This window comes from Oreochromis niloticus, linkage group LG6 (assembly GCF_001858045.2).
Source record: "Oreochromis niloticus isolate F11D_XX linkage group LG6, O_niloticus_UMD_NMBU, whole genome shotgun sequence".
In the NCBI taxonomy this organism is placed as follows: domain Eukaryota; kingdom Metazoa; phylum Chordata; class Actinopteri; order Cichliformes; family Cichlidae; genus Oreochromis; species Oreochromis niloticus.
The window spans coordinates 36,602,566-36,616,669 of NC_031971.2; the positions used below are offsets into that span (position 1 = coordinate 36,602,566).

The following is a 14,104-nucleotide window of genomic DNA, read 5'->3' on the forward strand; positions in this document are numbered from 1 at the left end:
TGTTTGACTCATAGGGAATCATCTGATCACTGGGATTCTCTCTATCTAATATGGTATGTGTGTGTGTTTTTTAACCTTATAATATACACCCCTTAAGATGACTCATGTGAATTAGTTGCATGGCCTCAGCCAAACTGATTCATAAAATAAAATAAAATAAATCTGCACATATTACTTGTGTTTGGTGACCCACTGTGGTCATATTATATATAAAAAAATGTGGTAGTTCAAATGAGCTCCTTCCGTAATTTTAATAATGTTTTTAGAAAATGAAGCAGAATATTTTACCCTCACATGGCAGCAGGAAAAATCAAATTTTGTTGATGCATTTGGCAGTCATCACTTTGTCTTACAGAGTTTGCATAAACAGATATATATAGTATGTGTCATATCATTTAGTTAACATATGGTTGTGATCAAATACTCACATATATTTTATATTTATTTTACATTTGAAAAATGTAAAACTTTATTTAACTAAAAACAAAGTTACTATTCTTAAAAAGCCAGGAAAAGTTGTTAAATATTGCACTAGCCTTGTAATCCATATGCCATAACTGGGAAATAAGATCAGCATAAAGTGCAAATTTATATCAACAGCGCCCCCTGCTGGACACTCATTAAAGTAACAAGATGAGAAGATGATTCCTACTGCATTGGCAAAAATATTCACTCGTCTGCCTTCACACACATGTGAACTTGGGTAAGATCCTGTTCTTAATCCAACGGGTTTAATATGATGTCACCCTTTCCACCTCTAACAGATTCAACTTTTCTGGAGAGATTTAGGAGGAATTTATGTGTTTATGGGAATTTTTCACCGTTCTAAACTAAAAGTACTCCTAATAGAACTCTCAGGTCAGCTGATAAGTTGCTTCTAGTTGTCTCTAGAAGCAGGCTAAAAAACAGAGGAGATCAGGCCTTTGCGATTGCTGCGCCCAAACTTTGGAACAGTCTGCCTCTTGAAATTGGGATCTCTCCAACTCTTGACATTTTTAAAAACCTGTTTGAAAACACATTTTTACTCTCTAGATTTTAATTGTGACTGAGTTTTGTTTTGTTCTTTGTTTGTGTTTGATCTACCTTTTACTTTTTTATTATGTACAGCACTTTGGTCAACCTGTGTTGTTCTTAAATGTGCTTATAAATAAATTGATTGATTGATTGATTCTTCAAGAAGTGCATTTGTGAGGTCACACACTGATGTTACAGAAGGCCTGGCTTGCAGTCTCCACTCTAATTCCTCTCAAAGGTGTTCTGTTGGGTTGAGGTCAGGACTGTTTCTTCCAAACCAACCATCATCCATGTCTTTATGGACCTTGTTTGGTCCACTGGTGCTCAATCATGTTGGAACAGGAAAGGGCCAATTTTACATTTACTCATATTTGAAAAACAAAACTCGTAGGAGTCTTTAATCCCCTAAAACCTCTGTTTGATGTTCAGTAATGACGCTGGATTCGTGATTTCTTACAAGCTTTGTTTACTATGTAACTGAGCAGACATTACATGCAAGAAGCTCGACTCCTGGGGGCGGGTCCAGCTTTAGACCTTTCTCACTGCGTGCGTGCGCAGTGTACTACTCGGAACAGGTATATGAAACCAGCATTAATGAACAATACTAGCCAGATGTTCTATAACCTCCAAAGTCAAAACAAGATACAAAACAAGTACATCCTCACATAGTGACAGTGGGGGTTTTTTTAACAGCATAACAAAATTTAGTCCCCATTGTTTGAAAGTATTAAACATTCTATTAAACAAAACAATATATAAGATTCAGAAAAGCAAAGTTGCAAATTTCCCAACATCAGGATACAGGATCTTGAAAGGTTAAAACCGTCTAGTTGGTTATTGCCATTTATATATTCTTCATACTCATATCAGCCTGGAGCATGCAAGATCCTATAGCAATGAGTTTTTCTATTACAGCAGAGAAATATTGTAATAATACTAATATTATTGCAGTTTTCACAAAATGTTTGTAAAGCCTTTACTTTTTAGACAGTTCTTATTAAGTCACCAGTTATATAAGTTTCTTAATCTTATTTTCAAGAAGTAAAAAGCCAAAGAGCTGAAAAAAGACACGTACATGTAACTCAGTAAAGCGTATTTTTCCTCCTTATATTTTTTTGATAAGTAAGTATGAAGTGGCTTGAAAATAAAATACTCAAGTGTACCTTTGAACTGTTCAGCAGTGATTCTGCTTAGCGACGTTCCACCACTTCCCAGGACAACATCCTTAACATTTTTTGAAACTTGGCATCATTTGACCTGCGATTTTATATCATTGTTTTTAATTATATGCCACTCGTTAATGCAGAAGCATTATTTCCTGTCTTGAAGTTTTGCACATGGAAAAACAAACAAACAAATAAACAAGTGTGTTCTTGATGTGGAACTCCTGTGAAGTCCACACTGTCTGATGAGTATCGAACACTGTCATTTTTGCATAAACAAGAAAACACAGATCAAAACTTTTGCAAAAGACTTTAACTGTGCAACACATTTGCAAACCATCAAAAAAATGAAGGACTAATTTTCAACGGAACGGCGCTCTGTAAACATAAACAGCGTGTTTAAGAACTTGTAAGGGAGAGGTGTGAAGTGCTGGTGTGAATTCTTGCTCTTGCATCTGTTTATTTAATATTCAATGTTATAATAACATCTGCTCAACCCAGTTACCTCCGGACAGAAGTCCTGAGTGTCTCTCCGTTCAAAGGGTCCGAGTCTCTGATTCGAGGGCTATTACTACAATATGCTAACAGAAACTTATTTAAACCGATTACGGCACTAACTAGCTCCAGCTGAATGCCTAACCCACTGTGAGCTAGCTGACGCACCCCACTAAACACCAATGTTTCTTATATATAAAAATATGCTTTCCTATTGTACTTCATAAACAGGACAAGCAGTTTTATATTTCGAACTTCTTTGTACGTATCCTGGTAGGCATGTTGGAATTTACTTGTGCCTGAATGCTTCTGTATTTTTTATCAAACATTAGGTACAGTAAGAAAAGGAATGATAACACTCATCTGTGTGTAAGCTATTAATATTCTTTCAAAATCATATTGTTAGAAATTGGATCAAATTGCAACAGAGTTCTGGCAGCTGAGCTTGCCAGCAATAAACTCTGTTTTCATGGTTTGCAGAACAGGTTTGCAAGAGCAAAGCTTTTTACTGGGTTATGGTGCTGTGTGGTCAAGACAATATAAGTTTTACAGTATAGTGCTGTCAGCCATTGAATTTCAATGAGTCTTTGTATTAACCGAAGGGGGAAAAACCATTTACAATACAGCTGTTCAGAATTCAAAATTGTACAATTACAGTTAGATTTACAACTTAACATTCACTTTTGCTTCCAGGATGATAAATTGCTTGAATTCCTGTTTCTAGATATAAAGTAGATATAAAGAATTAATGTTATAAAACATTAAGGTTAAATGTAATAAATATTTTAAAGAATATATAACTAAAAAATATTGTCAGGAGGAGATCAAACATGAAGATCAAACACACAAAACATAATCATCAACATCATCATAATTCGCTTTACACTTTACGCTTGACACATAATGTTCCAACCTCTTATTCTGGTCTCTGTTTGACCCTCTGGCTATTTATTTATTTGTCTTTCACGAGTCGCCTTCTTTCTTCTTCTAGTTCTTTGCAGAAGTTTAATTAATTATCATCAGCGCCTAATGGAGGGTGTGGGGTGTGTAAAAATGTGTGAACAAAACTGATTCAATATAAAACTTGTTAGAAATTTGTTGGAACCTAGTTCTACATACCCTTTTAAGACTCCACCTCCTGGACACCAGTATCTTCAGCTGTCCATTTTGAGGCATCAAACAGAACTTCCTGTTAATGCTGACGGTAAGACACCCAAAACCTTCATTCTGTGAAACTCTGAGATTTTCCAGTTTTCATGGCTTTAAATTTCCCAGGATTTTAACTTCTATTGCCTTTTATTATATTTCCTTCTATTGTTCTTTATTTCCTTCATATAGATGGCAAGGCTGTGGCACGTCCTGCTCCTGTGCTGGGCATGGAGCCCTCTGTGCCTTTCATCCAGTGTGAGCTTCATTGGTACACCAGAGGAGTGTAAAAAGGCTCACTTTGTCCCTGGTTACAACCTGGCTGGAGAAGGCTTTGACATTGTGACGATGGAAAGAAAAGGCGCATATGTCATCGACACTGAAACGTGGAAACTTCAAGATGGCACTTGCAGAATGTACCAAAACAGCTACATGAATCAGGTAAAACAGAAGGTCCCTGTCGCAGTGCTGGACTGGAGAATGCTCCCCAAGTGCAGTTTATCAGTCTCCAGTACACTCTATGATTCTGCTGAAACGCTTGCTAATGATTCCACATCATCTGTGTCCAATGACTGGAAAGTTGGCCTTGAAATTCCTGTTTCTGGTAGCGTTGGACTTGGGATTGGTTTTGGAGGCTCCCACTCCAAAGAATCTACCTTCGCCATGCAAAAGTCAAAACAAGATCGCTACACTTTCTTTCGCCATTCTGTCAAGTGTAACTTCTACAGGTGAGTATTTGAACAGAATTTATTCAATTCCTAAAAACTACAAATAGTAAATGGTCATATATATGCAATTCCTTCTGTGTTATTCCAGTAGTTATGTTATTTGCAGACAGACAAACTCATCCACAGTATTTTATCATATGGGTAAAATTTTATTACCTATATTATGTTATTGCTTACCTTTTTTTAATTTTATGTTTTATTTCTGTCCTTTACAGTTACAGACTAAAAGCAAATCCTCCACTGAGTCACGATTTTGAGTCAGTTGTGAAGGCCCTTCCGTATTATTCATCTGCAACCAAGCATTTATACCGGAATTTGGTTGAGACATATGGCACACATTACATCACACAAGTGTATCTAGGAGGAGAAATGAAGGCCATCACTTCTATCCAGACCTGTCAGGCGGCCATGAATGGCCTGTCAGCTACAGATGTCAGCGACTGTCTCACAGTGGAGGCCTCAGTTAGTGTCATGAGCTCTGCCAGCATTAAAACCATGAACAAAAATTGCGAGGCACTGAAAAGGAAGTTAAACCATGGGCAAAGTTTCGGCAGTACATTTAGTGAGAGATACACAGAGATCATCGGTGGACACATTAACGGAGCTGATATCCTCTTTCAAGGGCAATCAACATACGTTATGAGGGACTGGGTCAACTCTCTTAAATCCATACCTGATGTGGTCCGATACAATATAAAGCCCATGCACATGATTCTGCCGAGCGGCCATTATGCCAGGGCGGGACTGAAGCTAGAGGTGGAAAAGTACATTAAGAAAAACGCATTGATGAAAAAATGTTCCGAAACCTGTAAGATTGGATACAGATCCAGCAGAAGAGATCCTTGCGCTTGTGTCTGTAATAGTAATAAAAATATCAAGTCGAACTGCTGTCCTGCTGGGAAAGGTCGTGCAACATTGAAGGTGTTCAATCTTTATGCAAAGAAACTATATGGAGACCAGTGTACTCAGACAGATGGTTCAGTAGAGCTTAAATATGGTTACCAGATAAAGCACACTGCTATTATACCAAACAATGATAATCCCAAATGGTCGGAGGTATTTGAGTTTGGACCAATCACAATTAACATGAGAGACAAATTGGTGTTAAATGTATACGACGAGGATAGTTACTGGAACAGTGATCATCTTGGGAAGTGTCAGGTTAAGCCACGTAAAGGCTGGTGGAATTACAGCTGCATGCTTAATCACGGTACATTCTTCTTTTCCTGCAAAGTGGAGTGTGCACCAAGCCTAGGTGGTGACTACTGTGACGAGTATATCCCCTCACCCATGAGTCCCTCTTTGGCCAGAGTCTTTCATACCAGAAACGGTATCCTTATTGGAGAAACTGGTGAGCAGCATGGCAAATTAGTCAAGCCAGGAGTTGAAGTAGGACAAAGGGAGACTATGTGATGCATACATTACTTTTATATTGTTGCTTCTCATTTCTGCTTAACTGCTTGTGATGTGGAACCATTCCTGCCTCATATAGTAATCGCAAATATATTGGTACTGCATTCATGTATTCTTATTAAAAAACATGCCAGTAAAGCAGTCACAAAAACAACCTCGGTGTCTGTGCGTTTGCTTCATTTGTGTTGATGTTTAAAAGTACGAGTGATTTTGGTACAGTCTATTTCACCTTTCACTGACTGAAAACATTGTGAAAAGCTAAATAAGAAAAAGAAGATCCAGGACTGTTGAGCAGCTAGAATCTTGTATGAGAAGTTCAAAAGACTCTCAGCTGGTCTCCTGAGTTCCCAGACATTTACAGGCCGATGTTAAAAAAGGGGGGTAAACGTGACCCTGTCTCAGCTTTTTGTGATATGTTGCTACCATCAAATTCAAAACACCATTAAAATGTTTTGTTTATATTTTCTTTGTTTTATTATGAACAAAATATGGGTTCATGAGATTTTAGATCATCACACTTTATTTTTATTTAGATTTTACACAGCATCACTTTTTTTTTTTTAGAATTGTTGTTTAATTTATTAATGACAAACATATTTGCACCACCTTCAAATCCCAGTATTCTTGTACTCTGTAAAACAACATCATTGCGTGCATTTGCATGCATCTCTTGCATTGTTTGTCCAATAAAATCTACATTATCTATCTGAATTATTGTGTCAGTAGATGTCAGACTAAAAGCTATCCATGAGCCAGTTTTAAGGCATTAAAGGTCTGTGGGTAGTGATTTGACATGTGCCGCTTTTCACTCTTAAATGAAAGAAAACTGAGGCAGTTCTCTCCGTGAGTATCTGTTAACATGAAGTTTAAAGCTTAACGTAGGAAACTTATATTAGGATGATACGTGTGATACGTGTGTATTTGTTGAGCTTATTTGAACCTTTAAGGAAGAAAAAGCTCATTTTGCGCAGAACATCTTGAAAATACGTACTTATGCTTCAATAATGTGGGAGTGCCAGCAGCAAGCTGTAACTCTTTCATTGTGAAAGTGTACCATTAAAGCATACATGTGAATTTGTTTGCCTTCTTGTATGCATATAGGGCATGCATGAACACATCTGCAATCTCCAAAGAATTCATTTCGGTAGATCAATGCGTGGATGGTTGCATGCATACATGTTTCCACAGAGCAGATGCAACTATGTTTCCCATGTGTATTGCGTATTTACAGAAGCACAAAGAGTCCTCTGAGGATCCCGACCAATCACTTTGCCTCAGTGTGATGGCACACCTCCTGTCTACGTTATAAATAGAGAATAGATGCATCAATTCCCTCGGGTCAAACAGCTCAAGTTCAAAAACTTCATCTGGCTGTTTTGACAGAAGGGAAAAGGCACACTCCACAAAGACAGACGGTAGCTGGTAAACAGTGTAACAATGCTATTACAGAGTCACAGTTATAATGTGCTAACTGCATAATGAAGCGTAAAATGCATGTTTATAGTTCTGACTGTTATGCAGCCAGCAGGATCCTGACCAATCATTGATTTTGCATTGAAATATTGATAACATTATTTATTCCTGCACAGAAACATGGAAGGTTTATAAGTTATACAGAAAATCTAAAAAAAAAAAAAAAAGCAAACAAAAAAAACTTTGCGCTTTGCTATGGAAAAGATTAAAGTCTGTGTTTTTCATTATTTCTACATGAAACTAGCGCCTCTTTGTGGTACATATGTGAACTGCAACTTATTACAGCACTTGAGCAGAAATCCAGTATGGATGTGCGCAGTAACCCTGCAGCACAGGATGGACAGCAGCAGAAGAAGCCGAACATCTTTATGCAAACCAAACATCCACATTTATGCAAATAAAGGAAACCTTTGTTCTAAATGCACATGTGCAAAGTTCCAGATATTTCACTGTACAAACCGCGCCTGTCATGATCTGAACATACACACTGTTTTAGCAACTATTATGTCCATATATGTATTTAAATACAGAGACATTCCTCCAATCCACAAATTTTTCGAATAAAATAAGATGAAGGAAAATGAAGAAATGGATGGATGAATGAAGGAATGCATATATTATATAACTAATTTGTAAAAAAAACAAACAAAAACGAAAACAAACAAACGAAAAAAAGAAAACCATTAGAACTATTGGAATATAGCTGGTCAAGGTACTGGTAATTTTAAAAAAATCTTTGGGGCTTTTTGGCTTTTTCAGCCAGAGCAAAGACACACATGCTTGAGCGACAGGTGATTTTAAATTTGTTATAGGTGTGTAAGCCCACCTTATGACACCTGAGGCTCCAGCACACCTGTATCTCCAAACTAGAGAAACAAAAGAAAATGGATGGACAGATGGATGGTTTTATTGTTTGTTTTATTGTTTGGTTTTTTGATGGAAGGAATCTGTTTGGACTCATTTTTGTTTTTTATTGTGAAAATTTTTTACAAAAAGATCAAAGTAAAGGTGGAGTGGAAATTGTTTAACTCTCAGATGTTTGAGGATGTCAAAAGCTTACTTGATCTCACCAGCTTTTAAAAAGTATATATACACAGGATTAGGACCCTGTAAGCTTATGAACAAACATGTTACATTGATAGGAAGTTTTTCCTCTAACATTGTGCACCACATTTAAAGAACACAGTATCACATTACTTTCTCAGAAACAGAACTACGCCCTGTGATTGCAAACAGGCTGTTTGTGTGCGTGTAAGGGCGAGGTGAGCCATAGTGGTGTTAACTCAACCCGTTTTCAACTTTTCACTCTCACATTTTTAGGTTCTTGTGTTTAGTAGTTTTTATACGAGCAACTGCTTTAAAAATGCAGAATCCAGTAGCTCGAAGTTCCTGACATAAATTTTTTTTATTCTGTAGTCAAATAGACAGCCACAATCAATACTCTTCACATTTGTTATTTATTAAATACTTCTCTGGACTTCACATTTGTTCATTTTGGGTTGGGATACAGGACATATGAAAGCAAAGTTAAAGCAAACCTTAAAACAAAAGATGTCTTGAAAGATGCATTTTGCTTCCGTTTTGCCTTCGTATTTATTTTCTAAATGAATCCATTTATTTGGGACTCAGTCTGACAAGTAAAAATTTTCTTTTTGCTTTTGTTCAGATTGATAATTTCAGAAAATTCTTCATGTGAAACAAAAAACAAAAAAAATCCGTGTGTTTTAAAGAAGTCTTCTGTAAGACTTTTTTAACATAGTGTGACGTGCACATAATGTGTGAATGCTGATAATTAGATGAGACAGTATCGACTCCACCTCCAGCATATTAATGTTACAGTATACAGTCAGTCGGACTTTCACAGCACGATCAGAGTTTGCTGTTCACAGTCAAGGTAAGGCCTTCTTCATAGTCATTATAAAACTATTGCTCTGGGCTGAAAGTGTCAATTTAAAGATTGCTTTGTTTTACCATTTCATTTTTGTTCCTCTGTTATTTTTTATTTCATCTACACAGATGTTTATGCTGTGGCACTTCCTGCTCCTGTGCTGGGCTTGGAGTCCTCCGTGCCTTCCTTCCAGCGTCAGCTTCATTGGTACACCAGAAGAGTGTAAAAAGGCTCATTTCATCCCCGGCTACAATCTGGGTGGAGAAGGTTTTGACATTGTCAAAATGGAGAGGAAAGGAGCCTCCATCATCGACACTGAAACGTGGAAGACTGGGAACGGCTCTTGTAAGCTGCAGAGAAACCCCTTCATGAAAAAAGAAAAGCAGAAGGTGCCTGTCGCTGTGGTGGACTGGAGAATCATCCCCATGTGTGATTTGAAGGTCTACGGCATAGTCTACGACTCCGTTGAAAAGTTTGCCAATGATTCTGTGTCTGCTGTCTCCAATGACTGGGAAAGCGGCCTTAATTTCTCTGTAGACCCCACTCTACCTTTTCAGCCAATTTATGGAGGTTCCCGGTCAAAAGAATGCACCTTTGCCATGCAAAAGTCAAAGAAAGACCGTTACACCTTCTTCCGTCATTCTCTCTCTTGTAATGTTTACCGGTGAGTGTTGTTTGCTCTTAACCAAATGTGTATTTTGGTTAACTTATCCTTAGCTTGAATTTTTCCATTTTTTTAAAATCTATAGCAAAAGCAGTTAAAAAGCGAATTGGTTTAAAAAAAGACAATGAATTAACTTTTTCTTTGATTGAGATTTGAATTAAGAAGTTATAACCACTGTTTGTGATCCATGTCTTTTACAGCTACAGACTGGCAGCAAAACCTCCACTGACTCATGAATTTGAATCAGCTGTGAACTCCCTTCCTGCTTATTCACCAAAAACAGAGGCATCATATCGCATTTTGATCGATACCTATGGTACACATTACATAACACAAGTGCTTCTAGGAGGAGACATGAAGGCCATCACTGCTGTCAGGACATGCGAGGCGACCATGAACGGCCTGTCAGCAACAGTAATCAATGATTGTTTGTTAGTCGAGGCTTCGAGACGCTTTGCTCATTCTAGTAGCATTAAGTCAATGATGCAGTACTGTAACTCAATGAAGAAAAAGCTGTCCATGCCAAGTTTTAGTGGTAAATTTCATGAGCGGTTCACAGAGGTCACTGGTGGAAACATCGATGGAGCTGATGTACTCTTTCAAGCGCAGTCAGACGCTTCTGTTTATAAGAAATGGCTCAACTCACTAAAAACTACACCTGATGTGGTCCAATACAACTTAAAGCCGCTGCACACCATACTGCCAACTAATCATTCCGCCATTGCCGGACTGAAGTTGGAGGTGGAGAAGTACATTAAGAGAAATGCTCTGCTGAAAAACTGCTCAGAAACTTGTAAGATTGGCCACAGAGTGAACAAAAGAGATCCTTGTGCTTGTGTCTGCAACAGTAACCAGAATGTCAAGGCAAACTGCTGTCCTGCTGGGAAAGGTCTTGCAACACTGAAGGTGTTCAAACTTTATGCAAAGGGTCTGTATGGTGACTGCTGTACTAAGACAGATGGTTCAGTGATGGTTAAATATGGTAAACAGGTAAAGCGCACTGCCATTATACTGAACAATGATAATCCCAAATGGTCAGAGGTATTTGAGTTTGGACCCATCAATCTCAACAGTAAAAATAAACTAAGTTTTATGGTTTATGATGAAGACACATACTGGAACAGTGATCTGCTTGGCAAGTGTTCAATTGACCTGCGTAGCGGAAACGTGACCGACAGCTGCATGTTTAAGCATGGAACCTTCTTCTTTTCATACAAAGTGGAGTGTGCGCCAAATCTTGGTGGTAGGCTTTGTCGAGATTACGTGCCGGTACCTTCTAGTCCCTTTTTGATGGAAGCCTTCGCAAACAGCTATGAGATGCTCGTTATAGAGTCAGGAAAGATTTATGCTAAAAGACTGAATGATGATACCGAAATCTGATTTCACCATAAATACGTTTCATTAACCTTTGATGTGATTTCTTTGCTTTTTAATTTTGCTTTGTTTTTTATGTAAAAACATATCTTTGCAATTCATCAAATGCATTCACAGGCAGCTTTATGAAAAGCATTGTTGATTCTTTTTCAGGCTTTTCTTTGTACTATCAGTGTTACAAAATTTGCAAATTAAAGCACCGACAAAGACAGCGCTGCTCTTGTGTGATTTGTCTTATTCAGTGCAATTATTTTATTAATATTGCCAAATCACAGCTAAATGTTTTTACTAATAATAGCACACTAACTTAATAGCCTGCAGATGGGTCTTGTTTTAACTGCTTAAGCTCAGCATTGTCTAAAACTGTTGATCACTGAATATGTAGCCAGTGTCCACAGTGAAGTTACAACTCACCCCCTTTTTTCAACATAAGAGAGTGGAGCACTAAGTTAACAGCTAAGGCAAACAGGCCTAGTGAAACGCAGTGTTACAGATAATATAATATAATATTATGTTAAAATATGTATTATTATTAACCTTAAGCACTAGTTATTAGTTTTGTAAGACTCATTTTGAAGCGGAATATATTGTTTTCTAATATATATTAAAAAAAAATAATAATTGTGCATGGTTTCACAACAAAGTACTTCATCTATAGATTTTATTTCATCACTACAAACTACAGTATTAATTCAGTTATTATTATTGTGCATTAAATACTTTATGTCCATTAGCTGTGCACTTTCTTCTATAAGTATATGTATTTAGGAAACACCAGGAATATAAAGAACATAAAGTATAATACAAAACAAAAACAACAGATAAACACTCTAACCTGAATGCACACAATTATAACCGAGACCTCAGACATCAGTCGTTAGACAGTTAACACTTCCCTCTGCTGGACTGAACCGGTCACTTGGACATGTGATTCTGGACGTTAGTGCTTCTGATACAGCTCTGCCTTCCACAGTCACGGTCGGCTTTGTTAAATGGTCCAATGCATCAATAACAACCAGCATTAGGTCAGCTCTGTCTAAAAGTGGGATTTCTGGGCTCAACGAGCAAGTATTCCACTAAACTTACAGTGTGTAGCATCTGTTAGATTGAAACCCTTAATTAACAAGGCAAGCGAGACTGAGGCTGCATTCTGATTGGCTTATGGCTCCTGTTGATTACTGAGCAGAAGTAACTAATAATAAAAGGAAGAGATAGGCTGATATGATCAGGATATTTAAGACAGCGTACCAACCAGTGTTAGGTTACAGGTTTATTTTTCTTACTGCATTCAGAATGTCTTACTGCGTGTGAAATAAACAAAGACTTAGTTAATAAATAAAGACATGTTTACAACAAAGACTGTGTTAAAATATTCAGTAAGATTCTGACAGGCTTCATGGCATTTGGCTTTTTTACACAATGACAACAAAAGATTAAACAAGTAAATCTAAACAGGTTCATATTAGAGTTAGTTCTCATACTGTGCTCAGCTTCTTGTGTGTTTGTGTAAGTGTGCTGTGTAGTAGAATAACACCTTTCTCTATACGTTTGCTACAACAGTGCTTTTAGCATCACCACTGCCACCATCGTTAATATGACGTCTACGGTATTTGTACATTTTTGCAGCCTGCTATGAGATGAACTGCAGTTTTGAGGATCTTGTGGATGCTTGATAACTACCAAATGAACTGTCCCTCAATCATAACAAACAGGCTTGAAAAAGAATCAAGAAAAAGGAAAACAGTAAAAATAAAATAAAATAAAACACCAGCTTTGTGGTGCATTAACTTTTAAATATAAACCATCCTTTAATGTTACTATGTAACATCAAAGACCCTTTTAAGCCTTCTTTAAAAGAACTAAAAAAGTTTTTTTTTTTTTTTTAGCTTTCTTCTCCTTTACAGAGCATCATCTCAACAAAGGGATCCCATCTTTAAATACTTTAAAATAAATAAATACAAAAATGTGTGAATGCAGTTTGTTAAGTATAAACAGATTACACTTGCAGACGTGACTCCTACTTTCACATATAAATAGCACAGATACCAGCAGCTTTAGTCTGTTACCATTAAGCAGTCAGGGCAGGCAGTAACCTCTGTGCTGCAGGCTTTGAAAGAGACTGGGTTTCAAGGACTACAATTGTGTGTATTCAAGGTCCATCAAAGCTTTTGCACCATATAGAGTAGCAGCATGCATCAAGCGTGCACACTCTGTGTTGTCCTCGGTGCTGACAGTCATAACTTCAGAATCTAAAACATGAGGTGATGTGTTGCCACTGAAGCAACTTCCCCCAGGGACCAAGAAGCTTTTGAAGAATTCAGATCGTCTTCCTGTTTCAACCAGAGGGACCAGGGTCCAAATGAAGCTCTAGGGACATTGTTTTACCCCAAGAAAGTCCCTGATCATGTGGTAGTATTTGAAGGATCAGGAACCTTTCCCGCTAGGGCTTGTAATGTTGAATATTTCTAGGCAACTTCCCACTGTATGATTTTGGAGCTAGCGTGAGATGGCACAGAACACAACAGATGCCTAAAGGACCGTTTCAGCATTGGTGTTTACGCTGTGGTGCAGGAGTCAGCTGGACTGTTATCTCAGCCTACTGCAGATTTTATATTTCAAAGGTGGTACTTTTCCATGTTTTAGGAACTGTTGGTGGCTATACACAGATTTACTTTGGTACATTTTAGCACTGCTTGCCCTGCTTGTCCTAAAGGAGTGCCACAAGAATATGTAGAATAAGTACCTT

The 14,104-nt window shown here is 37.5% G+C and overlaps 2 protein-coding genes across 2 annotated transcripts; both read left to right on the top strand.

The window, feature by feature from the left end:
• The first annotated feature begins 3,778 nt into the window (after positions 1–3,778).
• On the top strand, positions 3,779–6,113 carry LOC100694155 (perforin-1). The gene is made up of 3 exons (XM_003448029.5): positions 3,779–3,876; positions 4,011–4,546; positions 4,762–6,113. Exons 1-3 carry the CDS (start codon positions 3,868–3,870, stop codon positions 5,957–5,959), a joined length of 1,743 nt encoding a protein of 580 aa, XP_003448077.2. The 5' UTR covers positions 3,779–3,867; the 3' UTR covers positions 5,960–6,113.
• Positions 6,114–9,279: 3,166 nt separating this feature from the next.
• On the top strand, positions 9,280–11,569 carry LOC100693881 (perforin-1). The gene is made up of 3 exons (XM_003448028.3): positions 9,280–9,326; positions 9,449–9,984; positions 10,185–11,569. The coding sequence occupies exons 2-3, from the start codon at positions 9,449–9,451 to the stop codon at positions 11,362–11,364; spliced, it is 1,716 nt and encodes a 571-aa protein (XP_003448076.1). The 5' UTR covers positions 9,280–9,326; the 3' UTR covers positions 11,365–11,569.
• Positions 11,570–14,104: the final 2,535 nt, after the last annotated feature.